This window comes from Seriola aureovittata, chromosome 1, assembly GCF_021018895.1.
Source record: "Seriola aureovittata isolate HTS-2021-v1 ecotype China chromosome 1, ASM2101889v1, whole genome shotgun sequence".
Lineage (NCBI taxonomy): Eukaryota > Metazoa > Chordata > Actinopteri > Carangiformes > Carangidae > Seriola > Seriola aureovittata.
In genome coordinates, this window is record NC_079364.1 from 14095521 (window position 1) to 14114792 (window position 19272).

The following is a 19272-nucleotide window of genomic DNA, read 5'->3' on the forward strand; positions in this document are numbered from 1 at the left end:
TCTCGCCATATTGCTAAGGTATCAGTAATGTTTAGCTAGGGGGAGGACATAATTGGCGTAAATGAAGTATACTTAAAGGCCATTCCTTTATTGGTGTATTTTAATTCGTCTAACATTATCAGTATAACGATTAAATCCACCCCTCGTGCCGTCAGCATTTGAAGGGGCTTGGTGATAGGAACCAAATAATTATGTTGTTGTCAACCGGTTCAATCGCCCTGACGCACTTAAATGTTCACTAGCAACATTAGCATTAGCTGTTCAGAGAGCGAACCCCCACTAGTCAGAAACTTCTTTTGTATGCACTCATACATGAAGTACTGTGCATGTTTTTTCAAAGTTTTCATTAAAAATATAATTTCTTATATGCGCTTGTCGTATTCTCGGTTTGTCGTCATATTGTTTTTTTTTAAGTTATGTTTACGGACGAGCGCAGCGTTAGCTAACTGTTAGAATGCTAGAAACGGTAGAGAGGCGTAACGTTGACAACAATTACTGAATGTTGACGGTGCACCTGTTGTCGGTATGCACGGATAATTTGCAGCCAAGGTGCATGTGAGAACTACTCTGAAAGCAAATAAAACAAAACACTAAACAAGCGGCAGTGCCATCAGACAGATCATCTCTTAGGCCCACGGGATGGCTGCTGCAGGAGCCGCAGCCGGACCAAGCACTTCCAAGGATTTCATAGATGTCTACAGTGATTTGAATCAAAACGAGGAGGTGAGTCTAATGTTCATATTTTTCATCGCAGCAAAATGCACTAAGAACATTTAGAGAGCAGCACAGCAGTGTGGACCTCGCTATGGTCGAGTTTAAATCCACCTTTTCATTCAATACTTGTGTGAACTGATCTCAGATGCTGTTTAGAGTTTGTCTTTTGTGTGTGTGTTTGGGGGCATTTTATTTTCCTCATCTTTATTTAGAGAGAGTTAAGATGCATCTGCACCAACAACCCTTTACATTGGACACAGAGTTAGAAAGTATTTGTAACCTAAACAAAAAGGCAGACTACGTCTCCTTACTCAGGCATTCATACCCGCAGGTAAAATACACTGGAGCCCATCTTCATTTAAAGTTGTACTCTCATACACCCAGTTATCAGTTTATTAGGAACACCTAGCTGAACTGAATGCAGTCTAATACAAGAGGCAGGCGATAAGTTAAGTCCCGCCTTCATGGAAGTCATAAAGTTAAAGTTTTGTTGAAACGGTGTTAGAGAGGTGTTGATTCAATCATATGATGATTTTAAAGGATATAGTTTGTGGTGCTGATGAACTGTATTACATTATACAAAGAGGTGTCTACTATTTAGCCTGCCCGCGTCAATTTGAATGGGATGGTAATAGTAAAAGGAACACCTGTCAGCACAACACAGTTCAAAAGCAACACAAACTTCAGCCTCTAAAGTGATCATACGGTTGATTCAACATTCAGTTTCAACAAAAACTCGGTCCACACTCCATGCAGCTGGCCCCTAGGATTTACATTTCTTGTTGTAGTGTTTTGTTCATTGATGCTCTGCACATTGAGATACACAGGATGACAACATGTAAGATGACTTTGTTATTTTCTATCCTGCACAGGATTTGAGCAGAATTGCTGAAGCAAATGAACTTTTTGATGCTGTCCTGACTGGCTCAGTTGATCAGGAGAAGAAAGTTACTACTCAAGTGCCCCCTCTTAAGGAGACACAAGTTAAAGAGGAATCTAAATCAACAGCAGTGAAAACCCAGAAAGGAGGAAATTCACTGAGGAAACTGTCATTATATATTGGAAATTTCCCGTGGGTGAGTAAAGCTCACTCTGCGTTAATGTTGATTACATTTTTATTGTATTGTCCAGTGCTGTTTCAGTTGTTTTGTCCATATGGGCTTGTTGTACACTATCTACATTAAACAATATAGAGAAATAAGTTCCCATATCTCCTATTATGAAAACTTAAATGAGCAGTACTGAGATACGGTATAAGCAGATGGACTTAACAAAAGGAAGAAAAAGCATTTATTTTCACTTCACAATTTCCATTTCTATGTAGTTGTCTCATTTCAGAAACTAAAATATAATGCCAAGTCAAATAAAACAATCTACCAGACTATACAGTTGGTATTGTTGTAGTATGTTGTCAGTTTTCACAACACATAAATTTTTCATTCATCATTTCAAATGTGTTCAAATGTGCACCTCTTTGCACCTCTTTACGCCATACACCCTCTCTGATGAGCAGAAGAGGCAACATACATTCAGTTGTCAGTTCATTTGGTACACCTAGCTAAAATGAATTCAGTCTAATATAACAGTGCTGCTTTAAATTTCAGCTTATATTGTTCAGTTTCTGTTGTAACTTTGAAACTGAAAAGAGGTGATAGTATGTGTGCAATACCTCGGTACAAGAAAAGCCATTCATTTATGGCCAGAGTGATTTTAAAAGTCCACTTCCACTCTAGAGGTGAGGAGTATGAATAGGACAGGTGTGTGTTGGCTGGAGTGAGATGTAGAAGGCACTTTTTTGAATACATACAGTATGCATATACTTGGTCTTCAGTTGTGTTAAGATTTACCAGTGTACAAAACACATCTGTCTTGTCCACGTATTGATTCCAAATAAATTTAAAAAAAAACTGTAACTGGTTTTTGCACTCCAAGGACTCACAAGATTGTTTGATGCTCCCTTTAAAATTCCTGTTTTATGAAAGGGTTTGTCTCTTCATCAGCTCAAAACGCTGTAATTTCAAGGGGATTTTTAACACTATTTATTATAATGGCCAAACATCCTGTACTTCACAAAAGATCTCCAGTGGATTTTTGCTTTTGCTTGTGTTGATGAACTCCCTTAAAAAAGGGAAGTGATGCAAAAATAAAACCCATGCTCATTCAGGGGCATGTCTCAAGTTAAGCAAATATGTCGAGATACCTGTTTTAATGACAGTGAGTATTCTAAGTTTTCAAAATATATCATCATAAACACAAAAGGTTTGACCCAGTACCTCATGAGTCACATTCTGTCAATCAACTCAATTTCTGCTTCTGCAACAGTCTTACTATTCATCAGGATCAAAAGTAACTGTTTACCCTCCTGTTATTTTCTCATCCTCTCTTCCCAAACCTGCAAATACTTGCAGTGGACATCTGACAAGGACCTCATGTGCATGGTCCAAACGTTGGGTGTGAAGGATGTCAAAGAAATCAAATTCGCTGAGAACAGAGTTAATGGTCAGTCAAGAGGGTGAGTGGTTGCACATCTAGTGTTTATAAAATATAGATAAAAATCAGACTAGGTCAAAACCTAGTGTATGACTGGGTCACATATAGTTTCTGTTGTTAACATGCTATTCAGATCTGTTAGTTTCTTTAGCTTAGCAGTTATCGAAGGGTTCTCTCTCTCCCTCCTACTCTCGTGCTCTCTCTTTCCTCTGCCTCATTTAGTAATAATGGCACATGTAATGAAGTAATGTAAGTAGTTTATTTGCCCTAATGGAGCCGAGGATTAGTGAATTCGAAGCGCTACTCCATTTCCTCGCAGCTCCTGAGCAGCGGGAAACCAGAGCGGCAAGGTGACTTCCTGTAACAAGAGACGTAGCCCTAAGCACACGGTTGGCATCTATACACGTTCCAGCTACATACTAGGTTTATACCTAGTCCTGTTTGAAAAAAAAAAAAAGTTATATAAATCTAGCAACAAATGCGCTAAGTTGGCAACATTGTAGGCTGTAAATGCCCCCCATAATAGAAACTGCTTTTATAAACGGCCAATGGGGAAACTCAACTATAATCACTCACTCACACAGGAACATTTGCTATCATAGGGCTTGTCCTGCTGTTGCGGTCCGGCCAAAAATCCTAAAAGTATTTTCTGTGGTAGCCATACGTGTGTTGTTTCTTCTACTCCGTAATACAGCTATGCAGAAGTGGTGGTGACCTCAGAAGAGTCATTAAAACTATTGTTGGAAAAAATACCCCAATGTGAACTCAATGGGGAAAGGATTGACTGTCGCTTTGCTACTCGCCAGAACCTCACTGTGTTTGAGGAAGTTGCAAATAAACGTAAGAGCATTGAATTCTTAAGAACTATTGAATTTATTGGCATTTTTTAATATAATTTATGACTGTCATCATTGACTAAAACAATTTATTCTCCACAGGTATACCCTTACGTGTTACTTCCAAAGATTCCAAGGACTCAGATTCTTCGGATAAGATTCCCTCATTATTATCACAGGAGCCCAGCCCTCCCCCTATACCTCCACTTTTTCCATCACGTTCACTTGCAAACAGGTTTCCCTCATTACCCAGCCCTTTCCTTGGTCAGCCACCCCCACCTTTCCCACATATGCCTGCAAACATCCCTCCGCCCCTGCCGCCCCCTTTATTCCCTCCTCATCCAGTCCATGTTTGTAGCCAACCAACTCCTAGTCTACATATAAATCCAGCGTTCTTCTCCCCGGCACCAGATGGACACAGCAGCAAAGCTTACAGCCAACAAAAGTGAGAGCACTGTTTTAAATTTATACGTATTGCAAACCATAAGCAGTAATATGGCAATAGTTATGTTAACAATAACTTGTGGTTAAGTAATGACATAATAGCCAGCTAGTATGACAACTGTCTGTGTATTTTTCAGACACACATCTCAAAGTACAGGTGGAGATTTTGAAGAGCTAATGAACAGAAATAGAGCTGTTGCCAGCAGTGCCATATCCAAGGCTGTATCTGGAGCAACAGCTGGTAAGTATATAGTACAGGTTCTGGGAAGTGGAAGAAAAAACACAGGGCTTAATGAGCCATGTGGTGAAAGGACTGGTTTTTACTTATGACTGGTGGCCATATGACAAAAATCTAAATAAAAAGCTGTTCCCCACCCCTTTCACAATGGAATTGGATGGTAAAGAGATTTTTTTTTTGGTATTTTGTTGATTATAGATAAAGTTCTTTAAACACAGTTAATTTGTAATGACAAAGCAGACTTTTTCTTTTACATTTTTATCTTTATTTTGTATTTATGATAAAACATTACATTCAGACAAGTGGAAGTTTTTGCTTGACTTTACTGTATGTGGGTGTAAATGTGATCTATTTTTTATGACTTTGTATTACCTGTAACCCTAGAAGCTTTTAAGTGCTTAACTACTTAAAAGCAAATGTCACTCATATGTAATCTCTTCAATTGCTATTGCAGGAGACTTGCGGGTGGCCATGGAGACTCTATTAACTGCCATTGCCATCATTAAGCAGTCCAGAGTGTATGGAGATGAACGCTGTCAAGCCCTGGTCACCTCACTCAAAGACTGTTTAGTCTCTATCCAGGGCAACTATGGCTACAGGTGTGTAAAATTGTGCCTCAGAGCTCTAACACGTGATGCATTTTGTTGTTTATACAGAAAAATGAAGCTGGGGATGGAACTATCATTAGCTTTCTTATCAGTCTAGATCACACAAATGCTAATTTCCTTTCAGGAGTAGCAGTCGTTCTGGGGACAAAGAAAGAGACCGCGACAGGGGTCGTGACAGGGAGCGAGAGCGTGACAGAGAACGGGACCAAGAAGATTCCTCTGATTGGGAAGGTGTGGGAATGTCTCGTAGACACAGAGATCGTTCCTGGAGTGGAGAGAGAGACATGGAGCGCCCGCGGGAACGGGAAAGGGAACGAGAACGGGAAAGGGAAAGGCACAGAGATCACAGAGACCGATACCGCTGACTTGGTAAGCTTCCCTCTACTTGATTTATATAATTACTTTACTTTTTCATCCATCAGACCTTTTTTTATTATTTGCCATGTGTTTTCTATCAGTTCCACAGCTGTGTTTCTTATTACATGATATTGAGCTTCTGTGTTTTGAAGTACAGCATGACTACACCAGAAGAGACTACCCAAAATTACCAAAATTTGACATGAGTTTAGTATCAGTGGTGTTGGTTAGTGTCTCTCATACAACATACTTAGCTTGCATGCTTAGTGACCCCAATAATAAACAAAATAGTACAATTGAAGACAGTAATAACACTTGTTGAGGAACTCCACTACCTACAGATGTTGTATCTAAGCAAAGGTCACGACCTTCAACTCTCTGGACTCCAGTTATACACTGGGTAGCCCTATGGCCTTCAGTGAAATAACAGCTTATTGCTCAGTGTCAAAAACACCATAATTTTGTTTCATTTTTATACTAAAGCTGTCTATCAAATCTCTTCTCAAATTTAAAATTACTGTTCAGACCAGATTTCAACTTTTGATACTCCACCAGTAAATACTGAACTTGAGCAAACTCACCTCCAGTAATTTGCATAATTTAAATATAAAGAACTTTAAAACTTGCAAGTCTCAACCAATAAGATGCATTTAAACTTTTGGACCTTTTAAGTGATGAGTGTGATGTGTGTGCTTCTGGTGCTGTTTGTATGTGCTTGTGTGACTGGCTGTTTTATTGTCTTATCTCTGTTCTGTTTCCTCTGCTGTACTCAGGTGTCCCTTACAACACAGATCTTACTCTCAGTGAGACTGCCTGATTAATCAAAGGTTTTATGTACATAAAAAGCTTCAACAAACATGACACAAAACTTGCTTCATATTTTATTTTATTAAGATGGTGAGGTAGAAAATTATGAAATTGGTGGAATATGACTGTCTGGTAACAATTTTAAAAGTGGTTAAAGATATCTTGCAATTGAGATTGAATAAAACTTTATGCCAACACAGAAATATATTAAATCACATGTACATAATTTTAAGTTTTAAGCTGTACTGGATAAATTGTTTTAAAAAAAACAAACAAAAAAAAAAAAACATACAGGCCTGTGGTTCCTCGTGCTAGTTCAACACACCCAAAACCATTTTGACAGATTACAGTTCATTAAGTGAAGGTCAATAAAATAGTTATTTTTAGTACAAAGTTATTACTGTGCAATTAACTGTTTAAAGTCCGCAACCAATTATGTCATCAGACTCTGAATGCATCATTGTCACATTTTTCTTCATCTTCTTAGTATGTGTCTATGAATAAGACCTCATGTGGCTATAACTCGATAGCATAGACTATATATAGTGAGGTGCAGTGTAAACTGAAGGAAAATGAATCTAAAATCTATCACAGCTATTGGCATAAACATGCCACTACTATAGTATTATGGACAATTGACACAAATCCTCTCATCCTCTCCTGCTACATTAAGTTGTTGGCCAATACATTTCACATTTCATTTGTCTTAATGTGGATTTGAAAAGTGTGTTCCTTTTCTCCCCAGACTGGTGGTCTCTTCATGTGTGGATCAGAGTGAAGACAGGACTTATGTGTTTCTGCCTCAAGTTGTATAGAAATCTGGAGGAATCTAAGGTGAGACCGAAGATGTATCTCCAAAAGACTAAAGTGTACTTTTTTTTGTTGTTCATCTGAACATACTGGGACGCTTTCCTGTTTTATGAAAAAAAAATGTGGTTGTAGATTTATAGCTGGGACATCAGAGCTCAATGCTTGCATGCACAGGAACACCTCTTATTAAATTCTGTAATACTGTGTAATGTTTTCATCACTTTCTTTTGTATTAAACCTACAAATTAAAGAACATTTCCTGAAAATATAATTCCAGTGCTTTATTTCCTCAGGCATTTAGGTCATATTACATATGCTCACTGAAGACCACAAAAATCATCTAGTAATTTTATTTCCTATACGTGTATGTTCATATACCGGTAAGCACCTAAGGGACTATGTACTTTTGTTAATATTGATAGAGACAGTGATTCATGTGCACTGCAAAACAGTTTGATTAACCCAGTTTTCCAATGGTTTGATGTGTCCAGTCATTTTCTCCAAGATTTGAGGATGACACCTCGCTTCAATGCACACTGATGCAGCACAAGCGTGAGAACTAATTTTCATATAGTTTCAGAAGAAATATCAGGGTAACTCAACAAACCAGTAATACAGGTAGCAATGTTATATAACAGCTTTATTTAGAAAAAAATGTATAATCAAATAGGTGCACAATTAATGTCCTCAACATGTCACAAATCAAAATAATAAAATGAATATGTCCATGCCACAGCCCCCCAAAGTCCATGCAGTTCCTGGAGGAAGCCAGTTACAATCACTTCTCCAACGGAGCATAATTCAACAATTTCTCAATAAGATCCACATGTGAAAGGAGCATTCTCCGACAACAGTATCTCTTCAGGCCCAGGGCATCAAGTGCGTCACTTAAGAGGGAGAGAGGAGGTAAAGTCAGTCCTAATGCATATTAATATAATAATAAATAAGTGAAGTACATGGACATTACTGCAGACAATACTGACAATATCAGCCTAAATCGCGTCCTGGGTTTGATTGTAAACAGCTCAAAACCTTTGGGGAAATGTAATAACTGAATAGGCTTCAAGTTTTGCTTGTGTTGTGAATTTCAATAAGACTACTTGCAGACAATTCTTCTGGCACAGCTGCTCCCACGGATGCAGAGAAGCCTTTGTAATTTGTCTTGGATCTGACTTCAGCCTTACTAACCATGTTATTGACACACTACCAGGAACAACAACTACTAACGAAACCAGAGGACATTAACTTACCCCTCAGTATACTCAGCTTGGAGTAGGCCGAGGTATGCCTCCCACTTGTTACCCACGATCTTCCCACACGTGAAGCACCGGATAGGGATTATCATTGTAGATCACCTAGAGACGGGCACATCGTTCTGTTAACATCACTATCAGAGAAATGATTGTCACGCTAGCAAGGTAACTACCTAACTAGCATCAATTAACTGGTTAATGCTAACGAAACCATTTCATTAACATACAAGTACCATTTTTGGTGACTTTGATTTGTTTGAGCAGTTTGCGCAAAACACTACCTTTTAGCTAGTATTGTGTCGGGTTACTAACTTCAGTGTTTTTGCAAAGATTCTAAGTACAGAACTTGGCGTTAATGGGAACGTTTTGATTGAAAGGGTTAACACAAAAATAAGTCTTTATCTACAGTAGCATCTGAATTTAGAGGTACACGGTTTAAGATCGCCCATAGACTGTAGCCACGCGATTAGCACAACAGTATACTGTTAGCTAACGTTAGCAACTAGTAACTTGTTGACAGTTAGTTATTTACCAGTCGGAACACAAAGTCTAAAAATGTCATAGTGTCTACTCACCGTCACAAGGCTAGTTTACTTAAAGCTTTAAATTTGTTTTGTTATTTTGAGAGAAACTAGCAACGAGAAAGTGATGGCGGCTTCCCTCGTTTGCACCGGCTGCAACAACAGTAAGAGGGCTTCCGGTTCACATCCTTCAAAATTAAAGCACAACTTCCTTAAATGTGTACTGATAAACTGAAACCGTTTATTAGTCACAGCCTCATTGATTTAAATGGGATGGACAAAGTATTTGAAACATCTAGCAGCACAACCAACTGCACCCTCCAAATACCATAAAGTTGAGTCAACATCAACCATTCTTCAATCTTGTGCAATGCTGTTTTCACTCATTTTGGCTGAGCAGACAGCAGAGCTGTAAGAGTGTGTACAGTACAGACTGACTGTGCATACTTTTTTAACATCTCCCAGACTCGCTGGAGTCTTGTTGTACTGGTTACTGCCTATATCTTTATGATTTATGTGTGTATTGTTTTAGTGACTTCAACAAACTCTCAGCATAGCTCACACAGGTAGAGGACAATAGAGCTGACTTATAAGGGCTTCTGTAGGCCAGTGTAGATATCGATCATTTAGGGTAAAAATAACCACATAAAAATTATCACTCTTTTTATATTTACACAAACACGTAAATATATTTAGAAAGTATGCTTTAAATGTGGTTATTTAGACATGTTCTGACTGCTGCAAGATATTTTACAGAAGCACTGTGTTGTAAGATAATTAAATACAGTTTTTTTAAACATGAAAGGTTTCATTTGACAGTGGGTATCATTGGATATTATATAGATAACATATTTCTGTTGCTGTTGTCAGATGCAAAGCCTGTGTCTCCAAATTTTTAGCCTTTAAACATTTTAAATTTTTGAATTTTGAGGATTGTGAACTGAAATCATATATTTGAAAATGGAAATGTAGATTGGAACAAAAATCATTCAACATAAATCACAGAATACAGATGCAAAGATTTAGTAGGGTAGCTTTAAGATTAAGACATATATCCTTACAATTATATTGTCTGACACTATAAATTAATTACAATAACTCAAATGAATGGTCAGCTTAACTTAAAGACAATTTCAACTCTAGTTAATTCATAGAGCTGTTTGCAGCTATCTGCAAATCACCAATTCTGAATAACTTTGAATAAAGAATGCAATTATTATCAAAGAAATACTCACTTTGGCTGGTTCACTGCCTTTAATAAAGGTTGGACTACAACCTCTTTCCTTTTTTTACATTAAGGAGTTGGGGGGCATAGAGAGTGTGCATAACGAAATGTTAGAAATATATCAAAAATATATCATAACCATCATTATCTTCATTACAGTCACCATGAAAAACATCATCATTACCATCATCATCTGTAACATCACCGTCATTGCCATCACTAACATCATACATCATAATCACCAACAACATTATTACATCATCATTTATTTAATTTAACTTGCTACAGCACATGTGCTAAATGATGAGTCCTATCTGAATTATTGCATTTATACGCTGTTGAATTTATGAAAATAAGATTTTTCTCTTTTTTTGGTACACTGTATTGTACAATGTAAGGTGAAGTTTGTTTTGGTGTTGGCATACTATCTTTTGGATGTGTTTCGGGTGGTGAATGTGGTATGTTCGTACAATATATGTGGTCGGTAAGGCGTTCATATACCCTTACAACTAAAATCAAGTAATGATTTATGTCAGAACTGTCTCTTTGCTATCTATGTATGCAACAGGGACCCATGAGCTTTACATGTGAGTGGATAATATTGTGTACAGCTGTACAGGTGAGTGTATGCAGCAACAGAATTGTGACTGCTTGACAATTTTTTTCCTTTGAGTAAACTGTACAGCAGTAGTTCTTCTACACTTCACTGTCATTGTATTAGCAACCTAGGATGCGCCTTACATTATAGTTGTACTTTGTTATTAATGAGGTTTTGAAAACAAGATCATTTTTTTTCCCTATAGCCACATATGGGGAGCAAAGCAAAAACAGAAACAACTCCCAAGTTTTGGCAACAAGTTTTAAACCTGATACTGCAACTCTAATGGCTGCTACAGCTAAATATCTACTGTAAGATGTAAACAGATTGAACCAGCACGACTGTGCCTATTGTGTAAGACATGAAAGGTTATTGATTTCTGACATCATTTGACAGTAAAATAAAACTCTTTCTTATTCTACAGCAGCAAATAACTTCACCATTCTTCTCTGCCACATACTATACATGTTTTATCCCCTACATCCTATCCATAAATCACTGCATGCTTTATATTTTCTGTCTCTATAAAGGTTTATCCTTTAAATTGCTCTGTACCGTTCTCTGTTTGACATTTTTTGGATATGTAGGGATGCAGTGTCTCTATCCGGGTACTCTAAAGAAAGACAAACTTATTCCCTTCGGTTAGGCACTAATGTTGCCAAAATATGTGCAATCGATCATAATGCATATTCCCACCTGTTTTCAGGCCTATCATTTCACTCTGTCTTATTTAAAAGTAAAATAAAACCTACAACAACTCTGATAACCAGTATTATAGTATATCTATAAGTTTCAACATTATGAATACAGTTTTCATGATCTTTTCGTAAAGTGAACCAAGCTCTTTTCCGGTGCAAGAATGTACAAATATTGCAAGATTATGTCAATATTTGTGCAAACTGGATTAAATAAGATAAAGTAGTTGAATAAGATACCTTTAGAGAGTTTAGGCCTTTAAGCTCAGTACTACAGTGAGTTTTTTTTAAGAAATAGATTATTAGAGTTCAGATGCAGTTTTTAAGCAACTTCATGCATATGCTATGTGTAATTATGCTCCATATACAGCCTTGATCAAAACTTGAATGGTTTGATTCAGTACAAGTGAAAGCAAGCCGACAAAAAAAAAAACAACGTAATTTTCACAGTGGCTCCCCATCCCCCATTTGTACCATGGTAGTCTGTGAACCAATCAGCAATGACACTCTAATTTCTCCTCGCCAGTAGCAACACTCCCAGCAAGATGGCTCCTGCAGCAATAACGGCACCACCAATGAGAAAGGGTTTCAGGTGTTCCAGAGAGTCTGTGCCACAGGCCGCAGCCTCGTCACCTGCTGCTGCAGCTTCAGCTTCTGCTGCTCCATCCTGGGAAGGAGGATGCTCAGGCTCAGGGGCTGCAGGTGCAGGGTCAGCCTTGCGTGGGGCTGCCGGCTCCTTCTTCTCTACTTTAGATGCTGCCTTGGGCGCTGGAGCTCCGGACTTGGCCTTGGCTTCCATGGACTCGGAGGCAGAGGTGTGGTCTGGTCAGGAGGAGTCTTTATAAGGTCAGCTCTGTGCTGCTTCACTGAGGAAAAACGGCAAACCAACACAGCCAGATTATCCTTCTAAATTAGGCTCAGACATCTTGTTATCTGCTCTGTTGACTGTAGAGACTGACTTATGAGAGAGCCCTTAATATCAATGTATTCACTGTACAGCAGTGAAGCAGTCATGTGGCAGTGGGGCCTTAAATGTGACCTTGGAAAAAGATGACATTGATGGGAACACTCCGATGCTCAGAAGGACAGGGAATTGTTTATTTTGGTCACAACAGCTGTGACATAATTGTCAACTGAAGGCATAATGTTACGGCTGCTTCCTGTTCAAAGCTTTTTCATGGAACAATCTGTTAGTTTTGTAATGGAGGAAGGGAGAATGGTACTGCAGCTGCAGAGCCTATTCATAGTCAAGGACTGAATCTATATTCCTTTGACCCAGACAAGAGCCTATTCCAGACGAAATAACAGAAAGATTCAATCTCTTTCCATGGCTTGCTCTCTGTTCTCCCACTTTAAAAGTGCATGAGTCATATGTGCTATAAACGGAGGACAAGATGGAGGAGAGAAATCAGAACCACAGTGACTGCGATAGAGGAAATCAGTGAAAACACAAATGAGGGGAAAGAATGAAGAGGAATAAATACTACTGGTATTTAATGAACACATCATGGCAGCTTGCACTTTACAGAATGTAGGATGGACACATCTTTACAAAAAATGCCTCCTATTAAATCCTGCAGTGATGTGATAAGAAGAAATATGGATATTACATACCTCTCCAACAGTGTTGCAGAGACGTCAGGAATGACAGGTTGAGGAAGAAGCAGCAGTCTCTGGAAGTCAGAATGTCCTTAATCTAAGAAAATCAGAGGAAGCGGAGAGATGGAGGACACTGAAAGCAGGAGGGAGGAGAATGAGAGGAGGAGAGACTGGGATGTACCATCTGGTTCTCAAAATAGGGGTAGTCCATCCTTTGGTCACATCCTGGTTCTAGAGTCTTTTTTTTTTTTTTTTTTTTTTTTAAACATTCTTAATCCAGTTTGATTTTTATGGCTGTAATAAGGGTTATTTAAATGATTATCCTTAAAAAAAAAAAAAAAACAGGTATAATACATAAAGGATCTTGTTAAAATAATAGGAGTAAGTATTTGAAAAAAGGATATTTTGACTGTTTTGGCTCAAGCACATTTGATTTCAAATTAAACAGTTGCTCAGGTTAAAGGGCTGACTGGGTGTGTTTGGAGGTGTTTGGTAGGAATCACAACCCCTTTTAGAGATAGATCCAAACATTTTTTTCAGAGCTGGAGCTGAGTGACTGAGCTACAGATCATAAACTGTTCATCCATGGGTGTAAATACCCTCCTAATTAAAACACATATGTTTAATACAGTCTGCACAGGGAATAATTCTAATAATTACTAATTCATTCATTCAGTTTATTCTTATGGGCTAATAGTTACAAGAACTTGGATGTACTGTACACAGTTGCTCTCTCTCTCTCTCTCACTGTCTCCATCCATTCATTTTCTATACCTGCTTATCCTGTGCAGGCTGGACCCAATCCAGCTTTCACTGAGTAAGAGCTGTCTTTAACTTACCTGAAAAAAAATATCAGAAGGGCATTACCACTGATTGAAAGCAACAAATCAGAAAGCACTCACACAGACCCAGACAGTACTAAGACAGGTCACAAATGCAGTACAAGGACAGATCATTGTTATGTAATTGTAAGGGCAGAATTAAAGTAGTATAAAGGGACTTCAACTTTTTCTACATTTTTCCAGACCAACACATAACCCAGTGACACCACTGACCACCATCATCCGTCAATTCCCACAAGATTATTGTACCCCTTATCCAGTAATTTCCTGTCTATGCTTTCTCCTGTATGAAGAGGAATCATCCTGCATCTGCATCAAGTTTATACCAATGTCTATGCAAATGTGCTTTAGTGTGAGAATTATACATTTCAAATATGCAGAGCAATATCTGTTTCTTGCATTACAGCCTTTATTCCCCAAACAATATCTCATAGTGATTAGACGAAACCTGATGCAGTTGACGCACCAAATACAGGCAGCTTTGGATCTATTTTCGGACGGGGGGTGTCTGTCAAATAACCCTTAACCCTGAGGTCAACACTCTTGGCAACAGGCTGTGTGAAAGTGACAAGTCCCCGTGACTGGACGAGGCTGAGTGTTCTGATGAGGTTTTTCGCATTCATTTCATCTCTGTAGATTGTTGGCTCAGCCTCTACTTGTTCGCCTGCATTTTTGACATATGACAGTACCTATCTTCATGTTAAGATTTTATGGCGTGACGCTGATCCACGCCCAGTCTACGTTCATCCAAAGAGGAGCATAGTACGTCAAGATAGGAATCGGGAAGTAAGGAGTCGTCGGTCAAATGCGCACTGGTTCGAAGACACCACCAAAGCGAGTCAAATATGAGCCCAAACTTGTCAAAAACAACTCAGGAAATCAAACATCAAGCCCCACCTACCCCTTTCACCTCAATTTCATATCTTCTCTTGATGTAATGTGTGAGGACACGTTCACTAGATACATTTAGGTAATTACGAAAAACTATCCATGTATTGGGTCTGTTACGTGATATTTTCTATGTTTGTATATAGGTTTGTGTTTGTTTTGGACAAAATGCTCCTTAAAATCCATGTTTATTTTCCACAAGTGTGGGTCTCTCTTTCGTTGCTGTGGTAACTTACGTTGCTTTGGGTAAATACTTAACTGCGCATGTGCAGTGGCACAACAGGACTCAATCAAATAATATTTCTGCGTTAGGCCAATGTTATATTTATCATATTTAACAGCTTCCCCAAACTAGGCTATGTAATAACTGAATAAGTGTCAAGCCCCCCCGGGGTCTCTCTGGGAGACTTCACAAAGGGGAGTGGCATCCTCTCGACAAACACTGCTCTCTTTGAATCTGATTCCTTGGTATTCACAAACCACCAGTGGCGCCCTTTCTCCGTAGGATCTCAAAAGTGTCTGCGGTCTACCATTTAAAAAAAAAAAAAAAACAGTCAGGTGTGCGTAAACAAAGCGGGTTTTGCGCTGCCAAACACGGAAGGGGAATAGCCAGTTCTTACGTATTTTCCCTGTGTGAGAAATGTCCGATGGGATGGGCCAGATTTTCGGAAAATGCTACCTCCGTTTGGCTGCTCTCCGAGCTGGGGTTCGGGAGTTGTCCGGCTGATGGCACACACCAGCCACTGACTGACTGAATACAACGTGAGAAACGAAGGACTCGTCTTGTTCGGTCAAACCTGAGGGATTGTTATCTCCTGTGGATATAGATCATCATGCCGAGCTCCGACGGAGGGACGTGAAAATGACCCACAGTCAGTGAACTGCCACGGCTGACGACGTGTTGCAATTAAGCAGAGAACTGAGCAGTTAGTCGCCAGCGGTTTGAAAACGACCGTGTAATTAATCACGCTCTTTGATGCCATGTATCAGGTCCGCCTGACACCCGGCAGATAACCGAGGAAGCTCCGGGTCCTTGATATCTCCGTGTCCATTCATCCGCCTGTTGTAATGACGTCTATACGCTTGTTGTAATTTCTTTTATTTTTTTTTTTATCGGTGAGACATTTATGAATTCATCGCCCCCAACCCTGAGCCCGTGTCGGGGAGAGCGAGGCTGAGGCGGGTCGGCAGTTGGAAGGATATGGGAGAGCGAGCGGAACCGATGCAGTGGGTCTTGGCGAGGCATCGTCAAAATACAGGTGAGCGGCAGCTACCGGATGAGGAGGCTGACTAACCTGACTGATAAAATGCCTTAAGATACGTGCACATGCAGGGGAGTCAGCCCGCCGCGGCTCGGACAGTGTGACCCGGCTTTTTAGCTCATGTTTTCGTGACGGTTTCAGACACATTTCTTAGGCCACATCTCCTAGCTAGGCCCGCAGGATGCCACCTTAAGCAGCTGTCCTGATTAAATGAGATTAGACACTATGCTGCCGCTGCTTCTGATGGTCGACTTGTTGGAGGCGCACGTTTGGATGCTGTTGCACATATTAATACTGAGGGCTGCAGCTAACCGCATTGTTAGTGATTTTTTTCTTTATTTGTCCGTTATTTTACAGTCAATTTATGTTATAAACTGTCAAAATGATTAGACATGCCAGTCACAAGTTACAAAGGCACGAACTGGTGTGACAGTTTCTTGGTGCAGTTGGTGTAAACTGGCAAAAATCTTGACTAAGTTAAATCAGACTCCATTACCAGTGTTTGTGTTGACTTGTTTTTCTGCTTAGTTATTAGCCAATTGATCAGTCCACTGGTCTTTTCATGAGTACAGGGAGATTAACCAGACTAATGCATACATTATCATATTGTACATTATCCAGACTATATGCCATTGGTTAGGCAGTAGATGACATTCTTCCCCTTTTAAACAAGGACCTGGAGCAGAGACAGCAAGGGGAATGTCACACCTGTTTATCATTCACACTGAGAAGATTTCACTGATAATTTGGGCCCTCCTTTTCGCACAACTTCTACTTGTGGATGTCTCTGTTGTAGTTACACTCATGCCACTCATTTCAAATGCCTTCACTATGCAATGGTTCAGCATAAATGACCAGAGGTGTCAGTTGGAGTGTGTGGCTTTGCAGAATAGTAATATGATACTCCAATTGAAGAGAGTGATATAATGACTTCAGGGAAGCAGAATGAGAGGAATGTGTCTCATTATGCGTAATGTGGCACATGCTGTAGTATGGACTCGATGTAGTCTTCTGTTTTATGCTAAGGTGTCAGATGAGTGTGTTATGATCAGGAGCACTGAGATGTTTATGGCACACGGATGAGTACTGGACTATATCCCAGCTTTTACTATTTACATATTTATATATTATGACATATTTTATATAGATTGCATTGTAATCCTGCCTCTACCCTTAAGCTTATCAAGTATTGGCCAGCCTACATTCAGTATACAACATATTTGATCAAATTTAAATTGAAAAAGAGCCCTTGAAATACAGCCTGTCATCAGTGTCTTGCACCTCTCTGCTCTAACTCCACATACCGTCCATATTTAAACTCTGTACTTGAATGTAAATGGTTTGCATTCACTGATGCTATGTTAAGGTCTGAAACTTTGGTGTACATCAATCATTGGTTTGGCTTTTAAAAAAAAAAACTGTCTAGCCTCGAAGTCTCGACAAAGACAGGTGTAAAACACCACTTAACTGGGTTGCGGTTATATTCTAGGGGCAAGCAAAAAAAAAACAAGAACTGAATTAACTGAACTGGCTTTCCTGAGACTGAGTAAGGCGAAGTATGTTGCAAACGACCCTAGTGGAAACTGAGTGCCTCCAGTGAGTCCTGGCAGATCTCCTTTGTTTTCCCCGTCAGTGTGTGAGAGTTTCTCATGCGTCACCTCTTCCTGTGCCAGAAAACTGGCTCCTCTTCTCCACTACAGAATTATTAATTTAATTTGATGTAGCAGGACCTAATGCTGTGTTGTAGAAGGTAGTTTAACAAATGACACTTCTTTTGAATGAAGCAGCAGCAAAGTGGAATATTTTTGCAGTATATGATTATTATGGTTCTGCAGGTAACAACCAACAATAATGAAGGAACAAATTTAGTCATTTGTGATGTTGACGTCTATGTTGTAATAAACACCATGTACAAAAGGAATATTTAAAGTAGGAGTTTTATGGACCAACAATGGACATAAATATTGGATCAAAAGACGAAGGCTCATGGGATCTGAACAGTTCAACACTCATCTGTCACGGTTTCTGCATACGTGATGTGTAGGTGAGTGTTTATGAGAGAAGATTTTTTTTTTTTGAAGATGTTCAGACAAAACCACCAAGACAATCACCCATTCATTTAAGGTAACTCCCTTGCATCAACTGATATATTTGCACATATCGGCTAAACTGAGGAATGATATGAGGGAGACCTAACATGTTTAGTTAAACTCAAAATATTTAACTCAGGTACGAAGTTATTGTAGTTTGAAAATACAGTGCCGCGGGCCCTTAAAATTGAAGTTCATTTTGTTGTCTGTGTGCAGAGAACATTTTTCTAATACCGTATCATGTAAAACACGTTAATTGGAAAACAGCATTTTACCAACAGATAATTCTTTGAAGTGGACTGAAAATGGATTATTCTCTAAGCAGTAGTGTGCAGTGTTTCGTAAAACAATTTGGAAAACATGGGAAACAAATTCCTGTAACCTCTGTGTATTCAGTTGTCAGACATGGTGCTTGCAAAAAGCAAGTTCTCGAGATGTACCAAGGTGATCAATATTGCCAAGTTTGAGTTGCCAATAACCTGTTATACCTGGTGCATGTACAAGAGTTTGGTTTATGTAAGGTCCTCCCTGTGTCTTGTGGAGATGTAGCTATCATAGCATGCACCTTCATTATAGACTTGTTCTTTTTGATAGTGCATCATGGGACAGGTGATCCAAATAAGTAAACTGGCATCACTCTGTGATGATATCCATGAGACAGTATTAATGATGATACTGATGATCTGGCAGGTGCTTTGCAAGCAGGTGTGTGTTTGTGTGTTTCCCCTCCCGATCAGATGTGCATGTATTGCAGAATCTACTGTGTACAACTGTTCAAGACAACTGTGTGGAAAAGGTACCACAATACGTTCAGCATCCTGCTGAAAAACCTATGGCTGCTGTAGTGTTGCATGGACAAAACTGCTGCAGTTATTTTCAGTATCTGATCAGATACGACAAAGAGATCTGTACGTGGTTTGTGGCAGAAAGCCACAGACAGGTTGGCAGAGCACATATGTTACCACCCCAACACAAAAGAAAAACATTCATATACA

The 19272-nt window shown here is 39.2% G+C and overlaps 3 protein-coding genes across 4 annotated transcripts in view; 2 read left to right on the forward strand and 1 right to left on the reverse strand.

Moving 5' to 3' along the window:
* Positions 1 to 59: 59 nt before the first annotated feature.
* Positions 60 to 7575, forward strand: LOC130179207 (cleavage and polyadenylation specificity factor subunit 7-like). The gene is made up of 9 exons (XM_056392444.1): positions 60 to 723; positions 1587 to 1790; positions 3123 to 3226; positions 3899 to 4044; positions 4143 to 4485; positions 4622 to 4725; positions 5177 to 5321; positions 5455 to 5699; positions 7240 to 7575. Exons 1-8 carry the CDS (start codon positions 640 to 642, stop codon positions 5693 to 5695), a joined length of 1371 nt encoding a protein of 456 aa, XP_056248419.1. The 5' UTR covers positions 60 to 639; the 3' UTR covers positions 5696 to 5699; positions 7240 to 7575.
* A 351-nt stretch (positions 7576 to 7926) lies between these two features.
* On the reverse strand, positions 7927 to 9279 carry polr2l (RNA polymerase II, I and III subunit L). The gene is made up of 3 exons (XM_056397267.1): positions 9133 to 9279; positions 8555 to 8659; positions 7927 to 8191 (listed from the first exon to the last, which is right to left on the reverse strand). Exons 2-3 carry the CDS (start codon positions 8647 to 8649, stop codon positions 8083 to 8085), a joined length of 204 nt encoding a protein of 67 aa, XP_056253242.1. The 5' UTR covers positions 8650 to 8659; positions 9133 to 9279; the 3' UTR covers positions 7927 to 8082.
* A 5838-nt stretch (positions 9280 to 15117) lies between these two features.
* Positions 15118 to 19272, forward strand: part of dagla (diacylglycerol lipase, alpha) — a 34655-nt gene continuing 30500 nt past the window's right edge. Inside the window, exon 1 of one of the 2 annotated variants that reach the window (XM_056383220.1) lies at positions 15118 to 16184. The gene's annotated coding sequence lies outside the window, so the exon portion shown is untranslated. The remainder of the gene's footprint in view (positions 16185 to 19272) is intronic. The other variant, XM_056382399.1, reaches the window with a different exon arrangement.

Coding starts and splice junctions, on each gene's coding strand:
- LOC130179207 (XM_056392444.1), top strand. CDS start 640: ATGGCTGCTGCAGGAGCCGCAGCCGGACCAAGCACTTCCAAGGATTTC. Junction 724..1,586: donor ATTTGAATCAAAACGAGGAG/GTGAGTCTAATG, acceptor TATCCTGCACAG/GATTTGAGCAGAATTGCTGA. Junction 5,322..5,454: donor CAGGGCAACTATGGCTACAG/GTGTGTAAAATT, acceptor ATTTCCTTTCAG/GAGTAGCAGTCGTTCTGGGG.
- polr2l (XM_056397267.1), bottom strand. CDS start 8,649: ATGATAATCCCTATCCGGTGCTTCACGTGTGGGAAGATCGTGGGTAAC. Junction 8,192..8,554: donor CAAGCTGAGTATACTGAGGG/GTAAGTTAATGT, acceptor CTCCCTCTTAAG/TGACGCACTTGATGCCCTGG.